Here is a 27,784-nt window from a genome sequence, read left to right as displayed (position 1 = left end):
AGAGTAGAATTCAGAGGTTTTTGGACATATTGGCCACCATCCCGGATGTTCCGGGAACCTGGAACCACCCGGGAAAGTAACCATTTTCCAAATTGTTATGAAACATGGCTTGTGACATACCAATCTTTATGATTTTGCAAAACAAGTATGTTAGAGGAGAATTTAGAGGTTCTTGGACATATTGGTCACAATTCCGGATGTTCCGGGAACCTGGAACCACCCGGGGAAGTGGCCATTTTCCAAACAGTTATAAAACATGGCTTGCGACATATCAATCTTCATGATTTTGCAAAACAAGTATGGCAGAGGAGAATTTAGAGGTTTTTGCACATATTGACCACCATTCCGGATGTCCCGGGAACCTGGAACCACCTGAGGAAGTGGCCATTTTCCAAACAATTATGAAACAAGGCATGCGACATATCAATCTTCATGATTTTTCAAAACAAGTATGTTAGAGGAGAATTTAGAGGTTTTTGGACATATTGGGCACAATTCCGTATGTTCCGGGAACCTGGAACCACCCGGGGAAGTAGCCATTTTCCAAACAGTTATGAAACATGGGTTGCGACATATCAATTTTCATGATTTTGCAAATGAAGTATGTTAGAGGAGAATTTAGAGGTTTTTGGACATATTGGCCACAATTCCGTATGTTCCGGGAACCTGGAACCACCTGAGGAAGTGGCCATTTCTCAAACAGTTATGAAGTAAGGCTTGCGACATATCAATCTTCATGATTTTGCAAAACAAATATGTTAGAGTAGAATTCAGAGGTTTTTGGGCATATTGGCCACCATCTTGAATGTTTCGGGAATCTGGAACCACCCAGGGAAGTGGTAATTTCCCCAAACAGTTATGCAACACGGCTTGCGACATATAAGTCTTCATGATTTTGCAAAACAAGTATATTAGAGTAGAATACGAAGATTTTTGGACATATTGGCCACAATTTCGGATGTTTCGGGAACCTGGAACCACCAGGGGAATTGGCCATTTTCCAAACAATTATAATACATGGCTTGCGACATATCAATCTTCATGATTTTGCAAAACAAGTATATAAAAGTGGAGTTCATAGGTTTTTGGACATATTGGCAACCATATCTGGATGTTCCTGGAAAATGGCCACTTCCTTGGATGGCTGCAAGTTCCCAAATCATCCGGAATATTATCCAATATGTCCACAGCCATCTGGATTCTCCTCTAACCTACCTAATTTGCAAAATCATGAAGATTGATATGTCGCAAGCCATGTTGCATAATTTATTGGGGCATGGTCACTTCCCCGGGTGGTCCCCGGTTACCAGAATAATCAAGATGGTAGCCAATATGTCCAAAACCCGCTGAATTCTACTCTAACATACTTCATTTGCAAAATCATGAAGATTGATATGTCGCAAGCCATGTTTCATAAAAATTTGGAAAATGGCCACTTCCCCGGATGGTTCCAGGTTCCCGGAACATCCGGGATGGCAACCAATATGTCTAAAAACCTCTAAATTCTCCTCTAACAAACTTGTTTGGCAAAAACATGAAGATTGATATGTCGCAAGCCATGTTTCATAACTGTTTGGGGATATGGCCAATTCCCCGGGTGGTCCCAGGGACATCCGGGATGGTGGCCAATATGTCTAAAAACCTCTGAATTCTACTCTAGCATACTTGTTTTGCAAAAATCATGAAGATTGATATGTCGCAAGCCATGTTTCATAACAATTTGGAAAATGGCCACTGCCCCGGGTGGTTCCAGGTTCCCGGAACATCCGGCATGGCGGCCAATATGTTCAAAAATCTCTGAGTTCTACTCTAACTTACTTGTTTTGCAAAATCATGAAGATTGATATTCCGTAAGCCATGTTTCATAACTGTTTGGGAAATGGCCACTTCCCCAGGTGGTTCCAAGTACCCGGAACATCCGAAATTGTTGCCAATATGTTCAAAAACCTCTGAATTCTCCTCTAACATACTTGTTTTGCAATATCATGAAGATTGATATGTAACAAGCCTGGTTTCATAACTGTTTGAGAAATCGCCACTTCCTCGGGTGGTTCCAGGTTCCCGGAACATACGGAATTGTGGCCAATATGTCCAAAAGCCTCTGAATTCTACTCTAACATACTTGTTTTGCAAAATCATGAAGACTGATATGTCGCAAGCATTGTTTCATAAATGTTTGGGAAATAGCCACTTTCCCGGGTGGTTCCAGGTTCCCGGAACATCCGGGATCGTAGCCAATATGTTCAAAAACCTCTGAATTCTCCTCTAACACACTTGTTTTGCAAAATCATGAAGATTGATATATCGCAAGCCATGTTTCATAATTGTTTGGAAAATGGCCACTTCCCCAGGTGGTTCCAAGTTCCCGGAACATCCGTAATTGTGGCCAAGATGTCCAAAAACCTATGAAGTCTCCTCTAACATACTTGTTTTGCAAAATCATGAAGATTGATATGTCGCAAGCCATGTTTCATAACTGTTTGGAAAATGGCCACTTCCGCGGGTGGTTCCAAGTTCCCGGAACATCCGTAATTGTGGCCAAGATGTCCAAAAACCTATGAAGTCTCCTCTAACATACTTGTTTTGCAAAATCATGAAGATTGATATGTCGCAAGCCATGTTTCATAACTGTTTGGAAAATGGCCACTTCCGCGGGTGGTCCCAGGTTCCCGGAACATCCGGGATGGCGGCCAATATGTCTGAAAACCTCTGAATTCTACTCTAACAAACTTGTTTGGCAAAAACGTGAAGATTGATATGTCGCAAGCCATTTTTCATAACTGTTTGGAAAATGGCCACTTCCCCGGATGGTCCCAGGTTCCCGGAACATCCGGTATGGCAACCAATATGTCAAAAAAAACCTTTGAATATTCCTTCAATATACTTAGTATAAAAAATTATGAAGAATTGATCATGACAAGCCTGTTTTTAGAATTATGCGAGAAAAAATGTCATGTGTAGGGAACGTTTGAGAAGTGTCCTCCGAACGCACCCCAAACGCGACCCGGAACATCCGGAACCTAAACCAGACAATCCCAATTTACTCAAACTATGCGTCTGTAATAATAAAAAGATAATTGAACATGTTTGCAATCATATTGCATGTGTTTTTTTACAAGTAATCAGTGGTTAAAAGGAAGTTGGTCCATTTTTGACCTCATTTGACCCATATAACCCCTTCAATAACTCAGACCCCAAGGACCAAAATACCAATTTAAAATTTTTCCATACAACTAGAGATGTAGCGCGATCTTCGTACAAAATTTCGTAAAAATCGGTTGGAAAATGAAGTCACAGTGATTTTTTGAAATTTAATTCCCAACTAGGACCGAAACGAGTTAACAGCTTTCTGGAAAAACTTACCTGGAAAACCTTGATGGAATTTCTAGAAAAAAAAAACTGAAAAATGTGTGGGAAGATTGCTGAAGAATGGAAGGTTTTCTGAAAGTATTCCTGGAAAATCCGTTAACGAATTTCTCAAAACAAAAACCCTTGAGGAGTACCTGAATAAACGCATACTTGAACGTCTGCAAAAATCCATAGAAAAAAAACACTTGATATATTTTTAAAGAAATTTCCATTGAAATTCTTAGCAAATATTTTTGAATGAATTTCTTAGGGAAATCGAGTAGAAATTATCAGAGCTATCCTAAGAGGAAATGCCAGATAAATTTCTAGGGTAATACATGGAGGGATATCTAGAGTAATCTTGAAAGGAATGTGTGTGATTTCTTGCAGGAATCTCTGGATGACCTTCTGCATGAATCACTGAAAGTACACAAGTTAACAAAATAAAACGAAAGTCGTAAGCTATAATCAACCACCAAAACTTTTGATGCATAGTTACGTGCTGATTTCAAGACCGTGCTCCAAAAAAAAGTAGAACAGTTTTTGAGTTTTTGCTGAAAAATGAGGTTTACAGTTTTTTTTATTGGAAATTTATTAATTTTCAAATATCTTGCGTTTCACTCCACTTCTTTTCAATCAATAAATTTGCATGAATAAAAAGCTTAAAATAATATGGTTCGATTATCTGAACATATTTTTTGCATCATATTGATGGAAGTCGAGATAATGGTGAGTTTATGGGATGATCTCTTTAAAAAATTTCAAAAAATATTGAAGATATGCATATTTTTTCACTTAGAAAAAAAAATAAGTTGTTTAAATTTAAGATTTTTTTCGTGACATACATTTGAAATATTAGACCCAAGCAAATAACAGTACCAATTTCATCTCAATCGGAGCTTTAGTAGAAAAATTGATTTCAAATCATCCGCCAAGCTCTACTGAATTTTTTCTTCACGTTTTTGAACTCAGAGCATAATTATACATTGAGAATGATCATCAGCTTACCGAGTTCAAAAATGCTGTAATCCACACTAAATATTATTTTTACGCGTTGGATGCGTTCGCGCAAAAAAAAAAAAAAAAGATGGTGTAAAAGAAACTTACTTAGCTTCGAGAAATCGTGCAAAAAAAGTCCAAAGGTTATTTATTTACTCGATTTGTCCTCCGCAAATGAGCAAAATCACGTTAAAAAAACGTCGCGTTACTTCCAGAAAATCTCGTAAAAAATCATGCAAAATAAAAACGCGTATTAACTACACGACTTCCCGAGTAGGTGAGAAAATCTAATGAATAGCACATTCAGTTATTAATCATTTAATTACTGAAGAACAAAAACTGATATTGGTTTGATTAAGAGCAAAAGTTACCAACATCCAGCATCGTGCCTACAACCTTAGGATTCACAGGTGGCGATGTTTATCACTCAACTATGGTTTACTGTCGTAAATGCCATGGCAACAAGAGCATGAGGTTGTTCGTTTCCTCAGCATAAAGGGTTGTACGATTAAATTTTGGTCAAACATTTTTTTTTTTCATATCTATAGACTGTGTTCACTAAAATAGCTGGTTTTTGGACCAGTAATGGTACATTGTATGTAGCTTACAACATAAAATTTTCATCAAAATCGGTTTAGTATTTGCGGAGATATTGTTGAATCCTGAGATCTGCAATTTTAAAGTTTTGTACAAAGAGGATTCAAAAATAAGAACACATTTCTACTATTTTATTCATATAGCCAGAAAAAGTTAACCGACTTTGATGAAAATTCTTCTGTTTGCAAAGTATGCATGTCAAAATATTGTGTAAAAATTTCATTCAATTTTATCTAGCCGATACAAAGTTGTATTTCTTAAGTGGCACCCGGTCAGTTTTTTTTCATATTCAAACTGCTACAATTTTGAAAGTATTCATACAAAATTGTTCAAAATTTAACTAAAAACATATTTATACAATAGTATTAGTATTGAGCCCGGTGGGTCAATCGCAGCCGTAACAAGGGAATAAAGGATGTCATCAGAAATTTGCCATGACCACAGGTCAAGGCGATGACGGGTATTCGCTCAAGATGGAGATCTTGCAATTCGGCCATTTGCATTACCATGCGCGGACAGGATTCAAAGGTGATCATCAATGTAAGTCGTGCCAGATCGTGCCGTTTAGGAGTTCATTAACGTTGAACCATTTGTCATTGAAATCATTGCCATCATCAAGAATTTAAAAGCAGTTTTCTCGTTCAAAACAAAAGATTTTGCCATGAAAATGTATTCACTGCATTCCACATGAGGAATGGAATACAGTGAATATATTTTCATGGTCATTGTTTTGATTTACAGTGAAAAAACTGCTTTTCGTTTTCCGAAAAATGATGACGGATGCTTGAGCCTTAAGAAGGCAAGAATGCCGGGCAACAACCCTGCAGAATTGATTTGTGACATACTATGGTACACTGTGTGATTTTATTTTTTTTGATTGTATGGAATCTATATTTTTGGACCACATGAAAACGAAGGTGAAGGGAGGGGGGATTGTAAATCCCCACGTGACGTGTTTAATGAATGTTCGGTTAGGGTTCTACGCGTAACAAATTAGAATCTTGCTTCGGCGGTGTGCTGCATAGCGTATACTACAGCATTCAACAGCTCCCCTTTTCCTGCAAGATTGCTTCACTCTCCACCAACACCCCCAAGCATGTCGCGACAAAATGATAATCCCTTGAGACGCGTAAATAAAAGCAATTATCAACACATTAGAACGTCATTCGAAACATCTTGTATCACTCTTTTCCCCTCGGAATGGAAATCCCATTCAAAGTGCCTGGTGGCAAGTCCCAAATTGGAATCCAACACACCCGCGCACTGCATATCTTTCGTTCCGTTCCCGTCGTCAAGTTAGTTTGTCCGGTTTCCTCTTTTGGGATACCTACTAGCGGCATTCCCATCATCCCATCAACACAGACCGTTTGCTCCTCCGGCTTGGAGAGGGACGCGGGCGACGAAGATAAAAGACACCATAAAAACAGATGGTCCCGGCAAATGTAAACACGTGTTGAGAGGGAGCAATAGTGGTGGCACAGCCACACCAGTAGGTATGACCGTTTACACACGACGCGGCCCAGCCGCGTCCGAAAGCGGACCAAAAAAAAATACATGGATCTTGTTTGTAGGAGCCTGCGAGTTCTCGCGGTCGCGGTCGGGAAAATAAAATTATATTTAGATCAACGCGTTTTTCGGTCCCATCCACGATGCTGCACTACAACTGGCTGTAGTAACATCCACAGTGCAAGATACGATGAAGACGGGAACGGGCAGCACGGACGGTGGTGGGATACTCGAGAGCACGTCTTGTTCGGTGTGATACATGTCGCGCGGTGGCAGACCTCTTCACCAGCAGCCAAGCCGGCGCGCTTTTCGGGGTGTTGATGATTCATGCATAAGAATGTCGGCCGTTTGAAGGGGGAACTCCGCGGTTGGGCGCGGGATGCTGCATCAGCTGTGCCACCATGAGACGCAACGGGCGGTGGGTATCACCACCGTCCGTAGTCGTCGTCGTCGTCGTCGTTGGTTTGTAATTCATTCACGGTCCATTAGACTCCCGCTGTTGTGCTGCTGTTCGCGGTGTTGACGTTGTTTGTAGGTGGACTTTTCGTTGGTAGGTACCTACATGATCGAAAGCGGGTGCCAACTTGTTAACTCACCTGCCCGATGTAAACGGAAGCATGTGTGCCTTGCTCTTGGGGATTGAGTCGTTGCGGATCGTTCGAATACCGTTGATTGGAGATAGATTAACCCTCTATTAACCGATCTATTAACGCCTTTTGACGGGGTATAGTTTGAGCATTTTTGAAATTTTTGCTTCGTGGAAAATCTTTTTTTTATATATATTTTTGGCAGATATTTAGGACTGTTCTGTATATATTAAAAAGGTTTTTGGTGTACATATTTTAAAATGTATTTACATGTTTTAAAAATCTTTTGAAAAATTGATGTTTTAGTCACCTTTTAGAAGTCATTGTTTATTTTATATTAAATCGCTACAATTAACATATTTTAAATTTTTCCTAAACCTTTCTATCCTAATTTAATAGTTTAAGGAAGTCGAACACACCCTAAAATGATTTTCCTTAAAATAACACGGAATATAAAATTTCACATGAAAAAAATATTTAAAAATAAAAATATTTCAACAATTATCACAAAATCTCAAAAAAAATTCGTCCTAAAAAAATCCCTACTCCAAATATACGTCCAGGAAAAGTATAAAAGTGTGATGATGTTCAAAAATAATAATTAGAAAAAGCAAAAACCGAAATTCACGAAATCGTGAATGAAAAAGAATCCTCTTCCAAAACATGTTCAAATCGATTTTAAATGACGAAAAATGATATGTAGATCTAAATCAAAAATTTGGGTATTGGAGGGTTAAAAACCTTTATGTAGGGTATTGGTTCCCTTCTTCTGTAGTATCGAACTGCCGAAGAAAATCTTTTCCGCGTATTGCTGAGTACACTGTTGATTTCGAAAGTTTCATCAAATTTCAATGGTAAGCTGATGATTCTTGAATAATTAATTCTTCCAAAATTCATTCAAAAATGTCTCAAGGATTTTTACAACAACTACGTCAGGAGTTTCCTTTATCGGAAAATTACTGAAATTTCAGATTTCATTCAGATTTCAGATTGCTATTCCAGAGATTTTAACAAGATTTCATCGAACTTCTTGCGATTTTTTTTAGAAAATTTCTCTTAGAGGGTTCGTTTTTTTTTTTCATTTAGTCATTTTAGGTTTTTCCCAGGATTTCTCCCACAGTTCAAAGCAGGACCTCTCCTAGAGTTCTTTCCATAATTTCTTCCAGGAATTCTTTGGTATTTCTACATCTATCAGGACTTTTTTATACAAAGCCCTTCCCGGATTTTCTTAGTACTAGAATCACTTCCGGAGCCCCTCCCACTCATTACTGAGGTCTTCTGTAATATCCACTAAAGCTCTTCCCTGAATTTTTCGAATTTTGCATCTCCAAAGATTTCTCCTGCAGATACATACTCTCGGGATTATCTCTAAAATTACAAAGTTTGTTCTGAGATTTCTACCGGAATACCGGGGGGAGCGACACTAGTTTTGCCAAGCCGAAAAACCCCAAAAAAAGCCGAAAAAATTCGGAAAAAACGGTAAAACCCGCAAAACTTTTGCGGGTTTTAGCGACTTTTTTGGTTTTTTTCAGCTTTTTTTGAGGTTTTTTGGCTTGGTAAAACTAGTGTCGCTCCCCCTGCGGAATACATACATCCTGAGATTTCAGCTTAAGGCGAAACTAGATCCATTTCCTCATTTTTTGGTTTTTGATTTTTTATTGAATTAATTTTAAAGTAATTTTTATAAAATAACGAAGCAATGTTTCCAAAATCGGTTTTCGTACACACGTAGGGTATGGATCAAGGTATCTCCTGATTTTCGTTTTTGCAGAAACCATTTTTGAACAAAAGTTAACAAAAAAATGGTTTCTGCAAAAATGGAAAACATTTTCCACCAGGAAAAAAAATCAGGAGATACCTTGATCCATACTTTACGTGTGTACGAAAACCGATTTTGAAAATATTGCTTCGTTATTTTATAAAAAAGCAAAAACCAAAAAAATAGGAAATGCTTTCAGTTTCGCCTTAAGATTGCTGATAGAAATTAGTAGAAATACGGGAGAAATTCTAGGAAATACCTCTCTCAATCTTGGAGTTGATTTTCAATTATAAATTCAAGTATTGATTCAAGTATAAATTTCAGAAAAGAAAAATTTAAAAAAAAACCCTCAATTCAATTCGAAAAAGAAGTTTTAGATGGAATCGTTGAATAAATTCTGAAAGAAATTAGAGAAGTTAGAGCCTCCAGGCTTGATAAATTCTCCTCAAAATCAAAAGAGTTTTGCATCATGCTCTAGAGCGGTGTTTTGCTTCTGCCTCGTCGCGAGGGAGCGAACGAACCCCAAACAGAGAGGCAATAAAAATTAAGCGAGGAAGAGGGGAACGAAAAAAGAGCCGATGATGATTTCGGATGAAAGAGTGCGATTTTTGCCTCGAGAGTCTCTCTTTGTATGGGACTGGAACTCGCGAGAGCTTTTTTGAGTGCGAGTGGGCGTGAGAAACACAACAAGTAATTATGAGTGTTGGACGAACTCCTCGCTGCGCGACAAGGTCGCGCTCGGTGCTGTTGAGGATTTGCGTTGTGATTTCTGAGTTTTATTTTTTCTCCTCAGAAAATCGCCGAAATGGCTCCCTCATTTTCTCGCGAGGGAGTATCTGTCAAACATGGTTAGCCATTTTGCCATTTTTGCGGACCCCTCGATTTTGGTCAATTTTTGGCTTATTTAAAGCCTTGTAAATCGAAAGTTTCTCTAAAAACCACCTCAAAACAAACTGTTGTCGAAAAGAAGAAAGATACTAGTACTTTTTGCAGTTTCAAAAAAAAAAAAAATGGGTCGGTTATATTGATTACGGCAGCCATGTTGAATTTATATACCTACATAGCAAAATTTTTATTTCAACATGTTGGCAACCACCGATTTTCAAAATTTTTGCGTCAATCGAATGCTGGGACATTTCTACACAATACATCAAAGTTTCAGCTTTTCAAAACACTAAAAAAGTTTAAAAATGGAGATAAACCAGCCTCGGGCTGAAAATCTCCCTAATAAAGTTGATAATAATAAAGTTTTAAAAGCAACGTCCGCATCATTGAAAAACCGATTGGAAACGGGAAAGAACTAACGATTTTCCCAAATTTTGATGCAGGTGCCTTTGTGTATACAGTCAGGTTTTTTTTACGCGGGGGATACGTACCGCGTAAAAAAAATCAGTTCAAAATTCGAAAAACCGCGTAAAAAAAGTCTCACCATTTCTCGACGAATCATGCAAAAATAAGACGATGATTTTTTTTTTGTATGGAGTTTTCATTTGCGCGGCCGCGTAAATGAAAACCGCGTAAAAAAGATCTGACTGTTTATGCATGAAGGCGTAAACTTGATGCTGTTGCGTGTCGTTGTCAGAGCGCATGGAAATGTATGGAGAAAACGTGGTATGATTTACAAAAGTACAGATAACTTTTAATAGAAAAAAGAGATCTGTAATTTATTGCTATGTTATGTGTAAATTTCACAATGTTCAATTGGTCGGTGTTAATTTCTCCTAAAACCCTTAAGGGGCTGTCCATAAACCACGTGGTCATGAGAGGGGGGGGGGGAGTACGGCCAATGACCATTTTGTATGGACAAAAAAAAATTTGTATGGACAAATGACCACGCGAGGGGGGGGGGCGGGTTTGAAAAGTCCCAAAAATATGACCACGTGGTTTATGGACAGCCCCTAAGAGGATTGAATTTTGGGTACATTTCCAAACAATGCAATGAACGAATCTCTGAAGAAAATCTTTTACTCTCGAAGGATTCGTGAGATCATGGGCATCCAACAGGATATACATATGTACCAGTATATTTTGCCGTACCCATACTGAGCGCTTATGATTCCACTCGCTGCGATTATCAAATCGCCTACAATCTTATAGTTCTTCAGAACTGGACACAGTTTTTAAACAAAGACGCTGTGGACTTCGTTGCTGCCATCTATTACACTATAGAACAAATCATTCGTGAAGCTGTTCTCGTGAAACCTCAACGGCCAACGCGAATGCTGCAAAAATGTTCAAAACATCAATTTTAGGATTTTCACACTGTTGGACAACAACGACTAAATGATTTTAATTTTTTACCGACAGTTTACTATTTTTACAGAATATATAAAAAATAGGAATGTTCTTCAAGCCTTCTTTGAGCTGCGTTTTTCAAAAAATCGAGTACAAGTGCTAATATACATACATTATATGAATTAATGACCATGCGTCTCCATCACTTAAAAATAGCCGCTTATTTTATTTATTATTTTAAATGTACCTACATAAACTCCCGTGCAAAAGTTTGGGGCACCCCTTCAAAAACATGAAAATGTTTATCGGTCATATCTCAGTCATCTTTCACTTAACCCACTCGTGCTTAAACTCTCTCGAAAGAAAAAGAGTTAGATTTGATTCGTACTTTTCACAATTTTCATATGAAATTTTTATTATTAAAGCTTTACTTAACCTTACATGTTTTCCTAAATCTGTACGAAAAATTGTTTACCGTGTTATTCAAAATTGGGTCGACCAAATTTTGAAATGAAAGTTGCATTAGAACCCTATTTATATTATCTTTGAGAGCCATTCATTAGATTTTAGTGGAAAGTTTCATAACATAATTTAAATTATCCAGTTAAGTTTAGACGTCACCGTGCAAAAGTTTGGGGCCACCCCTTAGTATGTTGCGACGTGCACAAGTTTGAGGTCACCTTTCAAATGAAATCTGAGTCGGATTTTTATTCAAATCGTTATTTTTTTTGTGCAACTCAAAAAGCAATACAAAGCATAGTTTTATGAGGATTTTCAGCTGCTAGAATTATCTACATATATAAAGATATTGTACGTCAAATTTCCTGAATTTTCTTATAAAATATAAAACCAAGGTAACCTTTTGGTCCCGAGATTATGAAATAGTGAATGCATATTTGCTTACCTAAGCATAATTCGACCTCATCAACGTATTTTTACTTAAAACTAAAATTCAATAGCTTTTCTACAAAATAAAGAAGTTTATAATCGGCCAACTGGTTCGAAAATTATGATTTTTATCAGTTTTTAAAAACATTGCTTATTAGGGCCACCGTATCTGAAAATTGGTCACCCTAATGACGAAATAAAAAAAAATATGGAACTAATTATTTTCGATGAACTACGAATCCACCAAGTTTCACAACAATCGCAGTTGCACTACTTATTTTTTTCTAAGGAATGGCTGTATATGCACTTCAACACTCATACTGAATAATGCAACACCCTAGAAAGTTTTGCATCATTCTCAAATGTAATTATTTCAGGTCTTTTAGGCTCAAATCACTTATGATCCTCCTAATTCTCTTCGGAAATGCAACTCGTACCCACAACCTAATTGATTCTGGGTTTACTATTATTTTTCTCCTTATTTTGGGTGAAGCAAAACTTTTTGGGTATTGCAATTATTGGCGGGTAGTGTATATACATACAGCCATGGGCTACTGGGTGAACTTCAGTTCAGTGTGTAAAAAAATATCAGTGAATTCACCTGCTGCAGAGTGATAATCCTTCATGAATTCCTTCTGGCTTGATTCATCTATGAATTCTTTCTGATTTTCTTACGGAAGTTTCTTCCCAGATTCCTCCTAGAGATCTTTCTGAGATTCATTCAAGAGATCCTTCTGGAATTCCTCCAGGATCTCAGCATTCTTTCTGAGATTTCTCCAGAGCATCCTTCGAGGGACCCCAGGAGTTCCAACTGAAATTACTCTAACCGTTTCTTCTGGTGTTCCTTTAGGAATTGATTCTGGAAATCGTCAAGCAGTTTCTTCTTGGATTCGCCAAGAAGTTCCTTTAGGATCACCTTTTTTTTGAGAATTCCTCCAGCAGTTCATTCTTGTAATGTTTTAAAAAAATTTCTGCTATTCTTCAAAGAGTTTTTTAGCTTCCTCAAGGAGTTTTTGTAGTCTTTCGGAATTCCTCCAGAGGATTTCTTCAGGAGTTCCTTTACGGATAATTCCTGGAGATCCTTCTGGGATTACTCCAAGATTTTCCAAGATTGACCAGGAGTTACTTCTGGGATTTGTCCAAGAGTTCCTTCAAGGATTCTTCCTTCTAGGAATTTCAAGCCTGATTTCTTCCGGTATTCCTCCAGAAGTTCCTTCCGGAGTACACTACTTTCTTTTGCGATTTCTTCAAGGGCCTTCTGGGATTTTCAAGCAGGTTTTTCTGAGATTCCAGCGCGATTTTATATGGATGATACAGTTGATATTTTTCCAGGGGTCTGTCCAGGATTCCTTCAGAAGTTTCCTCTGTGATTCTTGCAGGATTTTTTTTTTTTTCGAGATTCCCAAAGAGGATCCATCTGGCCTGCATCCAGGAGTACCAGGAATTATTTTCATGATTCCTTCAGGTATTTCTTCTGAGATTTGTAAGGAATTTCTTCAGAAGTACTTTTTCTGGGATTCGAAAAAGGAATTCTGTAATCCCAGAAACAGCTTTTTAAGGAAATTCTGAAAGAACATCTGGATTGATTTAAACAGTTCTGTTGGAGAAATTTCATAATAAAAATTTAGGAATAAAGGAAGAACGCTGGAAAGCGATCTCCTGGATCAATCCAAGAAAGAACTCTTGAATACATTACAGAAGGAATTTCTTTAGATATCCCAGAAGGAATTCCCTGAGGAATCACAGAAAAAACTCCTTAAGGAATTCAGGAAGGACTTTCTAGAAGAATCCCAGAGGAACTCCAGGAGAAATCTCGGAATTTTCATAAGGAGTAATGTCAGAAGAAACCCCTTGAAAAATTCCAGAAGACTTGAAGAAATCCTTAAAAGAAGATGTGAATACCGGGAGGAATGTTTTAGAGGAATAATTCCGGAAGGAATATGAAGAAATTCCAGAAGGATCTCCAGGGGTTCCAGGTCATTTGGCCGAATGCTGTTTGGCCGAACGCCATTTAGCCGAAAGGGTCATTTGGCCGAATGCCGTTTGGCCGAAAATAAATGATGAACTTAATTGACCATGTCACTATTCCTCGCATCAGTATAACTCTAAAGAACAGCCTTTGATTCAAAGAAGGAAAAATCTTCGATAAAATATTGACAGGTTCAACGCCAACTCATCCCTGAATGTCAAAACTAGAAAGAAGAGCCTATGATTAAAAGAAGGAAATATTTCTGATGATCATATTGGTAGTTGGAATGTCAAAAACTTCCTTTTGATTCTTTTGAACATAATACGGCCAAACGGCATTCGGCCAAACGACCATTCGGCCAGATGGCATTCGGCCAAATGGCTGGACACCATCTCCAGGAAGTATCCGTAAAGGAACTCCTAAAGGAATCCTCGAAGGAGCTTCTGAAGGAATCTCAGAAAAAACTCCTTGAAAAATAAGAAGACACAATTGAAGAACTCCTAACTGGAGAAATTCTCAAGAAAGGAAATCCTAAAAGGAACTTCTTTACGAATCCAGGGATTGATTATGGGAATCCTCAAGAAGACAGTGTTGGAGTAATTTCAGAAGAAAAACAATATCATATGCTTAGGAATCAAAAGCCAAAAATTAGGAATATTTCAAAAGTCATATGCAAGATAGACCAATTGATAGCTTCACAGAGCTTTGAAGAAAACAAAATAATGTCTTATTAATTGAGGATCATAAACCTACGTTTATAATTGATACAAAAAAGTAGTACCTACCTTAAATAGTTTGATGCTTTAAACATATTTTTTCTTAAAATGTTCATTTGTCACTATTATTTTCATTAAATTTCCCATAATGTATAAGATAATAAATTTTCTTATTTGTCCGAGTCATCAATCAACGTTAAAAAACCTTGTCTGGCTATGAAAGACAATGATTGATTCTGATTGAGAGTAATTCAACGAAAATTACACCTTTAAAAACCCAGATTAATCCACCTAGTGGTGATAGTGCCTTTCCCGTCGAATATGTACTTATGATCTTTCCGTCGACGTTAGTCGAAATGTTCCTGAATCCTGAGAACACTTTATATAGAAAAGCAACAATTTTAACAAAGCCATCATAGATTTGAGAAACTAATTGATGGCACACATTCCGATGTTATGTTTCACGACAAAACAGTACTGACAAATATCAGACCTCTCGGTTGACTACTTGACTACCATAACTTTATTCAAAATCACAGATCATTTACGATCTTCGACATTCGACTTGGATCTTCGAGTTTTTTTTTTCAACACACTCTGGGCTATATTTTATAATTCTTAGCTACACGATTCATGTAAATGATCCATCCTACTGTATATTTCATGGTATATTTACTCCGCAGGAATCTGAATTGGTGTGATTTGATGAGATCGCTTTGGTCACGATTTTGATATCTTGCATATATGAAGACTTCGACAATTTCTGAACTTTTAATCTTACCCAACGTTAACCAGGCTATAAAAAACACGATTTGATTTATCGCTAACATTGATTTTGTTCACATTGATTCCGCTATTTAATGTGCCGCATGCATGGATTTGGTTCAATTTTACGTTTGACCACTTCCGGCGGTAAACCTGGAACTCATTCCATGACACTACCGATTGTCCCAAATATGGTCTCAGACTGTTTTCTTGTCTGTTCATCAGGTTATCTAAAAAGCCGCGAATTGATGTGTAGAATGCATGGGTTGACATTTGATCAATTTCGACGGGACACTCGGAACCCGTTTCGGATCATTTCCGGTGGTTTGCTAATGTGATCTGAGGCTATTTTCTTGCTAACCCTTCGATAAGTTATTGAAAAAATCGCGATTTAATGTATCGCGTGCATGATTTTGCTACACTTTTATATTTAATTACTTTTGCTGGTAGAACACCCGCAACAGATTCCGGAACACTATTATGTACAAGTCTTAGATGTGGCGTGCGACTATTTTCTTACTGACCGTTCATCAGATTATCAAAAAAAATCCGCTATGGTTTAATTCCCTTCTATTTATATTCTACCACTTCTGGCGGGACACTCGTTACCAGTTCTGGAACACTACCGGTTCTCCCAAATATGCCTGAGATTTTTTGCTGGCCAACGGTTCATTGGGCTATTGAAAAAACCATAATTTGATGTGTCGCATGCATAGGTTCGGACTTTTATATTTGACCACTTACGACGAGACACCCAAAATCCGTTTTCGGAATCGACCTGTTATCCAAAATATGGTCTGAGACTATTTTCTTGCTAACCGTTCATCAGGTAACTTAATAAATCATTTGATATATCGCACGTATTGGTTTTCTTGTAAATTTGACCATTTCCGGCGGTACACCCGGAATTGGTTCCGTAACACATTGATATGGTCTGAGACTAATTTCTTGCCAACTGTTCATCATGTTACCTTAAATTAGATCCCTAATGTGGTCTACTTTCTTGATTACTGATAGTCAGGTTATTCAAAAAGCCGTGATTTGATGTGTCGCATTCATGAGTTTAGTTTACCTCTACATGTGGCCACTTGCGGAGGGACACAAGGAACCGGTTGCGGAACACAACTGGTTCAGATATGGTCTGAGACTATTTTCTTGCTAACCGTTAAATAGGTTATCAAAAAAGCCACTCTTTGATGTGTCGCATGTATGGGTTTGATTCATTATTATATTTAACCACTTCCGGGGGACATCCAGCACCAGTTCCGGAACACTACCGGTTCAGACATGGTCTGGAATTATTTTATTGCTAACCGTTCATCAGGTAATCAGAAACCGACAGACCCCAATGTGGTCTGCTCCTACTTTTTTAATGACCGGTCATCAGGTTATTGTAAAAGCTGTGATTTGATGTGCCGGATGCATGGGTTTGGTTTACTTTTATATTTGGCCATTTCCGGTGGGTCACCCGGAACCGGTTGCGGCACACTACCGGTTTAGATATGGTCTAAGATTATTTTCTTGCCAACCGTTAATTAGGTTATCAAAAAAGCCGCAGTCTGATGTTTCGCATGCATGGGTTTGGTTCACTATTATATTAAGCAACTTCCGGCGGGACATCCGGAAGCAGTTCCGGAACACTACCGGTTCAGATATAGTCTGAGACTATTTTCTTGCCAACCGTTAATAAGGTTGTCAAAAAAGCCGCGCTTCAATGTGTCGCATGCATGGCTTTGGTTCACTTTTATACTTGGCCACTTTCGGCGGGACACCCGGAACCGGTTCCGAAACACTACCAGTTCAGATATGGTCTGAGATTATTTTCTTGTCAACCGTTTATTAGGTTATCAAAAAAGCCGCAGTCTGATGTGTCGCATGTATGGCTTTGGTTAACTTTTATATTTAGCCACTTCCGGCGGGACATCCGGAACCGGTTCCGGAACATTACCGGTTCAGATATGGACTGAGACTATTTTCTTGCCAACCGTTAATTAGGTTGTCAAAAAAGCCGCGCTTCGATGTGTCGCATGCATGGCTTTGGTTCACTTTCATAGTTGGCCACTTCCGGCGGGACACCCGGAACCGGTTCCGGAACACTACTGGCTCAGATATGGTCTGAGACTATTTTCTTGCTTGCCATTAATCAAGTTGCCGAAAATGCCGAAGTTTGATGTGTCGTATGTATGGGTTTGGTGCAATTTCATGTCTGGCCCCTTCCAGGGGTACCAGTCCGGAACACCTAAATGGCCATAACTCCGGAACGGCTGGGCCGATCCGAACCATTTTCAATAGGAAACAATGAGGTTTACTGCCAAAAAGTGATGTGAGTTTTTTTGTCCACACACATACACACATACACACACACACATACACACATACATACACACAGACATCACCTCAATTCGTCGAGCTGAGTCGATTGGTATATGTGACTCGACCCTTCCGAGCTTTCTATCAAAAAGTCATTTTTGGAGTGAACATATAGCCTTTCCAGTACACTTAGTGTACGAGAAAGGCAAAAAGGACCCTGGCGTGAATGTTTTGACATATATATGAATTGACGTTGTATTTTCAAAGGATTTTGAATTAAACCAGTCAATGCTGCTATTTCATTATTAAATTAGAGTCTCAACTATATTATTCATTGGATAAATGCGAGGTTTATTAGTTAGAAGCAGGTGAACAATGTCTATGAAAACTTTATCATTTGTTCTGTTTTTTTTTTCATAAACGACGCTGATATTCATGATGCTCTCAGCTAAGGGAGCGTCCATAAATGACGTAGCTTTTTGGGGGAAGGGGAGAGTCTGGGACTGTGTGACGAGCAGAGGTATGGATATTATGCTACGAAGTATGGATATTATGCTACGAAGGGGGAGGGGGTAGTAAAAAATCGGCCACAAATGCAACGTCATTTATAGTCGCTCCCGCAATGGATGCATCCAATAGGTCCCAGATATGACCTCCCAAAATTCGTAATACCACAGAGAAAAACAATCCAGATTAATCGAGCGAGCCCAATCAATCGCCAGTTTACGGTACCCGCTATCCCTTCGTTACCACTCCTCTCCTCTTCTTGGCGTAACGTCCTCACTGGGACAAAGCCTGCTTCTCAGCTTAGTGTTCTGTGAGCACTTACACAGTTATTAACTGAGAGCTACCTCTGCCAATGACCATTTTGCATGTGTATATCGTGTGGCAGGCACGAAGATACTCTATGCCCAAAGAAGTCAAGGAAATTTCCTTTACGAAAGGATCCTGGACCGATCGGGAATCGAACCCGTCACCCTCAGCATGGTCATGCTGAATACCCGTGCGTTTACCGCCTCGGCTATATGGGCCCTAACCTTCGTTGCCAGTAATTCACAAATTGAGTAGGTTATGAGCTACTATTTTTGACTTTTGTACTCAACGTACCGTACATTTGTCCGAGTCAAACACATCATCCCGGCGGCCGGCAGCGTGGCGCGGTCAATGCGCGTGCGGTATGGTGCAAGAAAGCATGAACTATAATGACGCTATCTAGAGACGACCAGTCAGCCAGCAGTCAGTGCCAGCGTGTGAATGATTCGTAATGCGCTTTTTCGAGTGAAATCAGTAAACGTTGTTTGCTATTTATCTGGCGCGCTAGACGGTACACATGGCCCACTACTAGGTATACCAGATAAACCGAACTGAAAGGAAGCGTGTGCGGGTTTGGTCACATTTGGGTACGATTAGATCAGAGCACGGATATAGGACCTTGAATCGATGCAGTATGTTTGTCGAATGGATTCGCTTGTTAGTTTGCATTATTATTTGAAACAAATGAAACAAATGTGCCTGTTTAAACGCTTATGATTTAGTACACCTTATGGAGTAATGTATTAAAGTCCCTGGGCTGAAAATCTCGTTAATAAAGATAATAATAATAATAATGTATTAAAGTCATCATCAAACTCTAATTTGATTTGGCATTCATGCTGCCGATGTCGAAGCTCTAATAATAATAATAATACTGTGCAATAAATCATGGTGTAAAATGCAGCTTCGCCAGAAAATGTTTCAGATTTACAAGATCTGTTGTTCTTGAAAATTAGGGTATTTTCAGTCGGCTATTTTGACGACATCATACGTCATAAAACCAAACCTTGATGCGCTAAAATGGCCGACTTTTTTTAACAGTGGCAGCAGAGCACGAAAATGACATGTGTGGGGTGTTAATATAGTTTACTGTTATTCCCCTTGTGTGTCCGTCCCCTTGGAAGCATCAGTGACAGCCAGCACCATGACGACGGTGTTAGTGTGAAGTTACCTTTGGAGGAGAGGAGCTTTGGCGGAGCAAGTCGCCTTTACCGTGTGGTTCCGGATTATACTAAGTGATTCTACTGTAGCTTGCTAAAATGGCGGAGAACGGATTGATCCAGTACTTTACGCAATATTCACAACATGAAAATGTTATATAGTTATTTGCCAATTCCACTGCAATATTCATTTGTATAATCTTTAATATTTTTATTACTTATTTAAAATTAAAATTTTGAAAGAGCGAAACCCCACTTGGAGTGATTTCTTTTTATATTTAATTGAAATCGTTTTCAAAACACTGTCATAAGTAAAAAATGTATATCGACACAATCATATTTTTCAACAACTAATTAGCCTTCTTGACGGAAGACGGAATTTCATACAGAAAATTATAGAACTGAAAAATGTCATTATATTTTTTCCATGACATTCTGTGAAATGTTCTACAAATGTATGCTTTGGACTTTTACTTTTTCCTTTCACAATCAAATGCCTGTGACTTCTAGACCCGATGGATCGTAAAGGTTTCAACACCTTTCATAGGTGTTCATTAAATCTTCCTTCCTCGCCCTTCAGCAGCCGTTAGGACGTGGCCAGGATAGCTCTCGATCGTTGGAGGCTTGCGTCAATCCGCCTTTTTAATCTTAGTGCTTTGGTATGAACAGTAAACCTCACAACAGTAATCTAGGATTTTGTGTGACTCGATTAATTCATTTCTTTGATTTGTTAAAGCTCAGATATGCATTTCGTTCGTGGTATCTTGCATTTCGATCTCCAATTCGTCGTAGGTACTTGTTACTTTGATAAAATATTCAATAATAGCACTTACCCCGGCTTTCTGCATCAGATCACCACTCGCTGAACGATCCCCATCAGCGGTAGATCTAAAACGAAAGATCAAAACAAAAACAATGTGGTGAATTTCACTCTCTCCTACTAGTCTCTCCTTCAAGTGAAGCCTCTCTGTTGATCACCGGAGAGCTTTGATACAGGCTCTCTGAGAGAATTGAGCTGCGTTTGAAAACAATAAAATTAACGTTGGAAAATAGAGGAAATAAACTTTTATAATTCATTCTCTCACATTGCCCAAATCTCTCAGAGAACCGCAGTATAAAGATCACATCGTTGCCCCCAGACATGTTTTATAGCAACGACAAACCTAACCGATCGTCCCCGAAAGCTTTCACACTTGCTTTCACACACTAACCTGTTGCCATAAATGAACTGCGCCGTGGCGTCGTGCACCCGCACGTCATGTGGTGAAATTTCCTGCAGATCGTCCATCACAAACATACGGTCCATCATGGGGCTCAGCGGATGACAAGATCCGCCCAGCAGATCGTCGATGTTGGTATGACGCGAAATGAAGACCGTCGGCTGGGTCACTCCCTTGCGATCCAGATCTGTCTTGTTGTAGGTTTTTGACTCCAGATTGGCGGTGTTTGTCGTGGCTGTGGGAATGTTATCGTAAGGGGACAGCCGGTCGGATTCGATTTTGGTGTCTTCAACGCCTTCCGGACTGGCACGATCGCCTAGAGGAGTATCCGATGTCTCGATCACTTCGATGATAGTGTTGCCCGTGGGAAATTCCGGTAGACCAGCTACAAGTTTACTGATGTTTCGAATCTCTTCGTCCAAATCGTCACCAAGTTCTGTTTGGTGATTTTCCTCTTCGCCATGTGTTTCGATAAAGGAGGATAGTTTTCTCGGACTTCCGCTTTTATCATCGGAATTTTCCACCCACCAAGCCTTTTCTCCCGATTCGACTCTCGTTATTTTGTACTTGGTTGGACTTGTTTGTTTGTTAGAATTGAAACTGTTCGATCGACTCACTACGTTGGGCTTGGAACTGGATCTTGACAGGTTGTTTTCAGTCTCAGTCATCCACCAAGGTGCTTCGCCCGATTCTATTCTGGTAATCTTGAACGGCTTTGCCTTAACAGGACTGCACTCTCTGACCGAACCATCACTACTAGGGGCTATTGCTGCTGTTGCTGCATCATTAACTTTATCTGAGCTCAGCATCCACCAAGCTTTCTCTCCCGATTCCGCCCTGGTGATTATGATTTGCTGTTTTGGTTCTGGCGTAGGTTCTTTAGAAGTAGCTTTGCTGCTACTAGTAGTGCTCGTACTGGAGCTCGATTTATCTTTTTTATCTAAATCTCCCATTGCTTCACGCCACCACGCTTCATCTTCAGCTTCCAATGTATACACTGTATATCCTGGGTTCTTTTTCTCTGGACTGGTTTCCTTAGATGCTTCTTTACTTGACTCGCTGGAAGATTCCTTTGCCTTAGCAGCAACATTATCAGTGCTCATCATCCACCAGGCCTTCTCGCCCGATTCTATTCGAGTAACTTTTATCGGTCTGAATGGTTGACTGCTGGCCTTACTGAAGATGCTTCCAGATTTTTGACTCCTGTTCATATCTTCATCATCATCATCGTCATCCTCCTGTGTTTCCGCCCGACCGTTTCCATTACTTGTTTTAGAGTCGTCTTTCAACCACCATGGTTTATCTCCGGATTCAACCCGGGAGATCTGAATGGGTCTGAATGGGCTGTAGGCCTTATTATTACTATCACTATCTGCCACTGCTAGACTGCCATTGGTCATCTGTTTAGACTCCACATTGTCTTTCCCCTTCTCACTCTCATCGACCATCCACCAAGCTTTCTCACCGGATTGCACAGGTCTGATCTTGTAGACGTAGCTCTTCGTCGAAGCCTCCGGTTCTTGTTTCCCGGGAGGATTCCACCACGAAGCCCGTTGAAGGTCAGACTTCTGTGCACAGTCGGTCTCATCCTCTTCCTCTTCCTCCTCAGTGGAATCGTCATCCTTGATACTCTCCATGTAATGCGTTCCAGCTTCCCAGCCGGACTTGGACGCCGAATCTTGATTCAAACTTTCCGACATACTAGTCGTACTGTTGTTGTCGTACCAACTGGTGTGATTTCGGTTGTTGTTGTTCACAAAGTTCGTCGCCAGCTGAATCGCTCTCATCAACAGTTCGTTGTTGGCATTGGATGAATCGGTGACTGCATTGCCTTCCGACTGATTCAGTTGACCGTCTCCATCCGAAGTGGACGAAGAGGTTGCCGTGCTTAGGTCTGAGCTAGTCGATGAAGAGCGATCAGAACGTCGACATGGGCTGGCGCTGGCTCGCGTTGCTTGCGGTATCCGACTGACGCCATTCTGAGATATGCCGTCGGCCGTTTGAGTTGCCGTTGAGGACGAAGACGTCGAGGATGTCGATTTGCTTGAGGACGTTGATCCCTTGCGAGGGCGATCGGGTGCTGGTCCCATGTTGAGCGCAGATTTTCGGAAATCTTTGTTGATTTTAGTGTTCGATGAGTTCACTGCCGATTTTGTCGGGGACCCATCTTTCATTGGAACTGGCGGTGGTTTCTCAGGTGACTTCTGTTTGGGTGGTGTCTTTTGTTTCATGGAAGGTGTACTCGTGGTTGATCTGCTGGGCGGATTGCTCTTTGGACTGGCCGATTTGGATAAACTCATTTCTTTCACTCGGGCTGCCAGCGTCGATATCTCTTTCTTTTCCGGAACGTCACTTCTTGGAGACACGACACTGGTTTCTCGGCTTTGGCTTGAACTGTCACGACTGTATCGCGACGAAGCGCTGGAATATCTGGTATAACCGGAAGAAGCGCTGGAACTGAACTTGTCTAGGAATGGTGACCAATTTCTTGTAGTCGACTGAGTGTATCTCAGATACTTGGTAGAGTCATCCATTCTGTCTGACTGAACCGCCTTGTCCGCTGTTTCCACGATAAGCAACTGCTTTTGAATAGTCTTTTCGATAGTTTTACACATTTCTGCACGCCTTGCTCTAATGTACGGTGTAGATCCAGGAGGTGTCGGTGACGTTCCTCGCGTAACCAACGTTATTTCGATCAAGATCTTTGGTTCCGGTTCCACACTGCTTTCAGTTTCTTCAGATGTTTCTTCTTCCGATGAGCTGTCAGAGGACGACGAACTTTCATCTTCTTCTTCTGGCTTTTTCTCATCTTCAACAATCAATACTGGTTCCGGAGAAAATATCTGACTTCGTATCAACAGCGGTGAAGGGCATTGTGAAGTTTCTCTCGATTGGGAGTTCAACAGCCTCGACGATGGTCGACTGGTCCGCGATGCAATTGCTTCACTGGAGGTCATGTACGAAAGTGCTACACCACCAATTGGGCTAGATGGCACCGGGCTTGAACTCATCGCAATTCGAGACTGTGTACTTGCAAGACTAGAATTGCTTCTACCGTAAGGTCGATAAGAGCTAGTGCTGAGACCATACTTTTCTCGAATGGATTCTGCTGGACTAGGCTCCCGGGAAGGTCTCCTGGCTGTGGTCGAATGCATAGCTGGACTAGGGTCACGGCTTCTAATATTGGAAACACTGGGACTAGGATCCCTTTTTCTTTGTGTTGGCACTGTCAGTGTTAGATTTTCCGTTGGTTTTTCTCTAGTGGTTAAAGATCTAGTGTACGCAGGGGATTGCTTCGCTACAGCAGATCCAGCCTCTTGCATTCTTTGTCTAGCGGCAGTACTTGAAAATGGCGCTGGTCTGGTAGTCGCGGGACTAGGATCTCTGGACCTTATCTTATTCGTACCAAATGTGGGTATTTTCTTCACCTCAGCAGCGGGACTTGGATCCCTTGAGCGTAGACCAGTTTTTATTGAAATGCTACTGGAGAACTTTTTCGGTTCAGCTGGGCTGGGGTCTCTGGAACGATGCGCTGCAGAAGGCATTGTCTTTGCGTTTGTTACATTGATTCTGGGAGTTGCGGGACTGGGATCTCTAGATCTACCAGTGAACGACTTTGCCACTACCTTCCTAGCTTCCACAGGACTAGTTTCCCGGGAAGTTTGTGTGCGCACCGTGGGGCTGGGGTCTCTAGAACGCGCTCTATTTTGGAAAAAGCTACTTAACGTGTTGGATGTTTGCCTCTTGTATTCTTTAACCGGTACTTGGTTTCCATTTTCCTTGGCAGTAAATTTGTTGGCAATGGTCGCTGCATAACCAGTTGGACGTTTACTCTCCACGGCCGGACTTGGGTCTCTTGATCTGATTTTACTTGCTACTGTCCCGCCAGCAGGACTTGGATCACTAGCTCTGGACCGGTTAACATTCAGGTTTGAAGAAGAGTTCACCCTGGTTGCAGGGCTAGGCTCCCTTGATTTCTCTCTAGCCACTCCTGCCCTGCCATAGCGAGTTGTAAAAGTAACTGGTGGTGCATTCTCTTTCTTAGGCTTAAGAGCGGACGCTTTGGTACCTGTTTTTGACGCATCATCAGCATCGGTTTGTCGTTCTCCATATTTCGCAGCGATCAGCGCAGACTTCTTAATCAGCTTGGGCTTGTCTTTCTCGAGCTCGGCTTCCAACTTTTTCGATGTCTCAATCAGGCGCTCTTTCTCTCGATCTCTCTCCTTTTCTCTTTCCTTCTCTCGTTGCTCACGTTCTCGCTCTCTTTTTCGCTCTTCCTCTTTCGCCTTTTCGCGTTCTTTTTCCTTATCCTTATCGGCTGCCAAACTTGAATACCGACTGATGTATGTCGACACATTCGATGACGTGCGCGGGGCACGGTAGCTACCAGAGGTAAACGACGGTCGGTAACTGCTACTACTGGCAGAATTCAGCGAACTGAACCGGGAACTCGTTGGTTCGGTCGAGAACTAAAAAAGAAAAAATAAAGACAATCATTACTAAACAAATGTAGACATAATCATAAATCTATCAACACATTACAACTAAAATCAAACAAGATTCCGAGAGGAGATCAGCTGACACGAAAACGGCCGTCGGGCGCCAGATGAGCTGAAAATCTTTGGCACCGGTTGTATGGCTTTCGCAAAGACATTTAGATTTCATCATACCGATCCCCTGCAACGCAACACACTTCACATAATGCGCAAACGGGAAGTAAATGGGAGGATACGAGCAGCAGACAGACAGCACCAACAAACCACGAAAACGTCACTTTGTCTACGTCTGGCGGTATGTTGGACAGCATGTTTAGATCGCCCGCCACGACGAGTTGAGTTTGTTGATTTTCTATGCAACCAGCACGGTGGATCCTCTCTGCTTTGGGACGGTGCACGGACACTCAAGTGGTATTCTGCCAAAAATATCTCCCATAAAGTGACCCGAAACAAACGTGTTGGTCGCCATCATCGCCGCCCGTCGACGACGCAACGCCAGTGTCAATCAAGCGACGTCGACGACGATCTGCCGGTAGGGGTAGACACAGTATACGTTCGTATGTTTCTGGGTCAACGAATGATACTGATTGATGGGGTTTGGCGATGGAAATTAGGATTTGGGGAACACTTGGCCAAATGGGTGATCTTTGAAAGGAAATGGGGAGTGATGAAGTTGTAGAAATTGTCAATTGCTCGAATATTTTGTATTATTTTATCGAACATGGATTCAAAAACGGAGTTGAATTGGTAATTCCAATTGGGTATTAAACACTGTAATATCAGAAAATCATGCAAACGGAGTCTTTGTTCTAAAACAATGATAAGCCACAGACAAACAGATGCAGACGATTGAAATGATTGTTGCCAAACATGATCACATCTGTTTGTCAGTATTTAAATTTTGATCTATGTAAAAAAAGGAACTGGAAATGGTCCAAATTTAAACTGCCAAAGGTGTATACTGCGTGAAGCTTTGAGGATAAACATATAGGACAGGACAGGACAAGGATAGGAGAAATACGTACTCTACTGCTTCCATAAGAGGAACTAGACGACGAAGACGTTGGGTAGTAGCTTGACTTCCAGGAATACTGTAATAGACGTGAAGTGGAATGAGGTTAGAAACATCGAAAAAGTAAAGTTTAAAACTAAGATTAAACAATCTGTTGCAATAACTTTAATTACCATATATTTATGTCTAACAATAACCTTTACTGTCTGAATCTTTTGTATTATTTAGAGTCTCATAGCCGCCAGCTTACATGTTTAGGTTTTAAGGTCATCATTTTTAAATTCCAGATATTTTTGCCACTGAAGTCAACGATGGTGGCTAAGCAGTACCATGATAAACTCTTGGCAACTGCGGCAGTAGCAGAGCCCGTGAAGGTGCCGAGGTTTATTCAGACCAAGGCCTTTGCGTTGGTGGTTAACCAGGAGGTTATTAATCCCGAAAGTAAAGGGCAGCAATGCTAGAAAGCTGGACCCCAGCCAGGCGTCCCAGAAAACCGGGTAAAGCAAGCCTGTGAATGTTGGAGTCAACGTACACAGTATTCGACGTACTCGTAACGCGGAATGATCCCTGATCTCAAGGGCGACAAAACATGCAAGGGCGCCGCCTACGCATGTCTGGTGGTAGCAGTCCTTTGGCGAGAGTGTCGATGTGAGGTCCCTTACCGCTGAAGCAAGTCTGATGGCAAAAACTCAGATTAATCCACCTAGTGGTGATAGTGCCTTTCTCGTCGAATATGTACTCATGAACTTTTCGTCGACGTTAGCCAAAATGTTCCTCAATCCTGAAAACACTTCATATAGAAAAGCAACAATTTTAACAAAGCCATCATCGATTTTCAAAACTTATTGATGATACATATTCCGATGTTATGTTCAACAGCAAAACAGAGCTAAAAAATATCAGACCTCTTAGTTGACTGCTTGACCACCTTAACCCTAGTCGTGTGTTGGGGTCATTATGACCGCATTCTATCCACTACGGCAGCGGGATGAGCATCAGCTAATGCATGAAGAAGGTTAACTTTATTCACAATCACAGATCACTTTATGATCTTCGCCAATGTTTATTTCAGCACACTTTAGGCTATATTTTATTATCATTGGTAAAATGATTCATGTAAAATTTGACCTTCCTACGACAAAAATGCAGAAAATGTAAATTTTACATTCAAATTTCAATCGCAATGAGAAGAGTGAGGGCTCAACCAGCCGCACCCAAATTGTGAGCAGTAATTTTAGAAGCATAAGGAGATTGAAGATTGAAAAACTGTATAAGGTGTTGATGCGATAAAATTATATGTTTTCCATAAAACGTTGATCCATCCTACTATACATTAACACCGCAGGAATGGTGTGATTTGAAGAGATCGCTTTGGTCACGACTTTGTTATCTTGCATATATGAA

The 27,784-nt window shown here is 40.4% G+C and overlaps 1 protein-coding gene across 8 annotated transcripts in view; it reads right to left on the bottom strand.

Annotated features, from left to right (window-relative positions):
* The window catches only part of LOC115263279 (serine-rich adhesin for platelets), a 552,542-nt gene that overhangs the window by 456,645 nt on the left and 68,113 nt on the right, over positions 1-27,784 (bottom strand). For 7 of the 8 annotated variants that reach the window (XR_009997896.1, XM_062852797.1, XM_062852795.1 and 4 more), the window contains 3 exons: positions 26,394-26,459; positions 20,864-25,341; positions 20,486-20,540 (listed from right to left, as the gene is read on the bottom strand). Coding sequence is in view for 7 of the 8 variants with exons in the window: in XM_062852797.1 (XP_062708781.1) it covers positions 20,486-20,540; positions 20,864-25,341; positions 26,394-26,459 (4,599 nt within the window). In the remaining variant the exon portion in view is untranslated. The remainder of the gene's footprint in view (positions 1-20,485; positions 20,541-20,863; positions 25,342-26,393; positions 26,460-27,784) is intronic. The other variant, XM_062852799.1, reaches the window with a different exon arrangement.

The sequence above is a fragment of the Aedes albopictus genome, chromosome 2 (assembly GCF_035046485.1).
Source record: "Aedes albopictus strain Foshan chromosome 2, AalbF5, whole genome shotgun sequence".
In the NCBI taxonomy this organism is placed as follows: Eukaryota; Metazoa; Arthropoda; class Insecta; order Diptera; family Culicidae; genus Aedes; species Aedes albopictus.
Note: the sequence above shows the minus strand (reverse complement) of the source record. Positions and strands in the feature narration are given on the sequence as shown.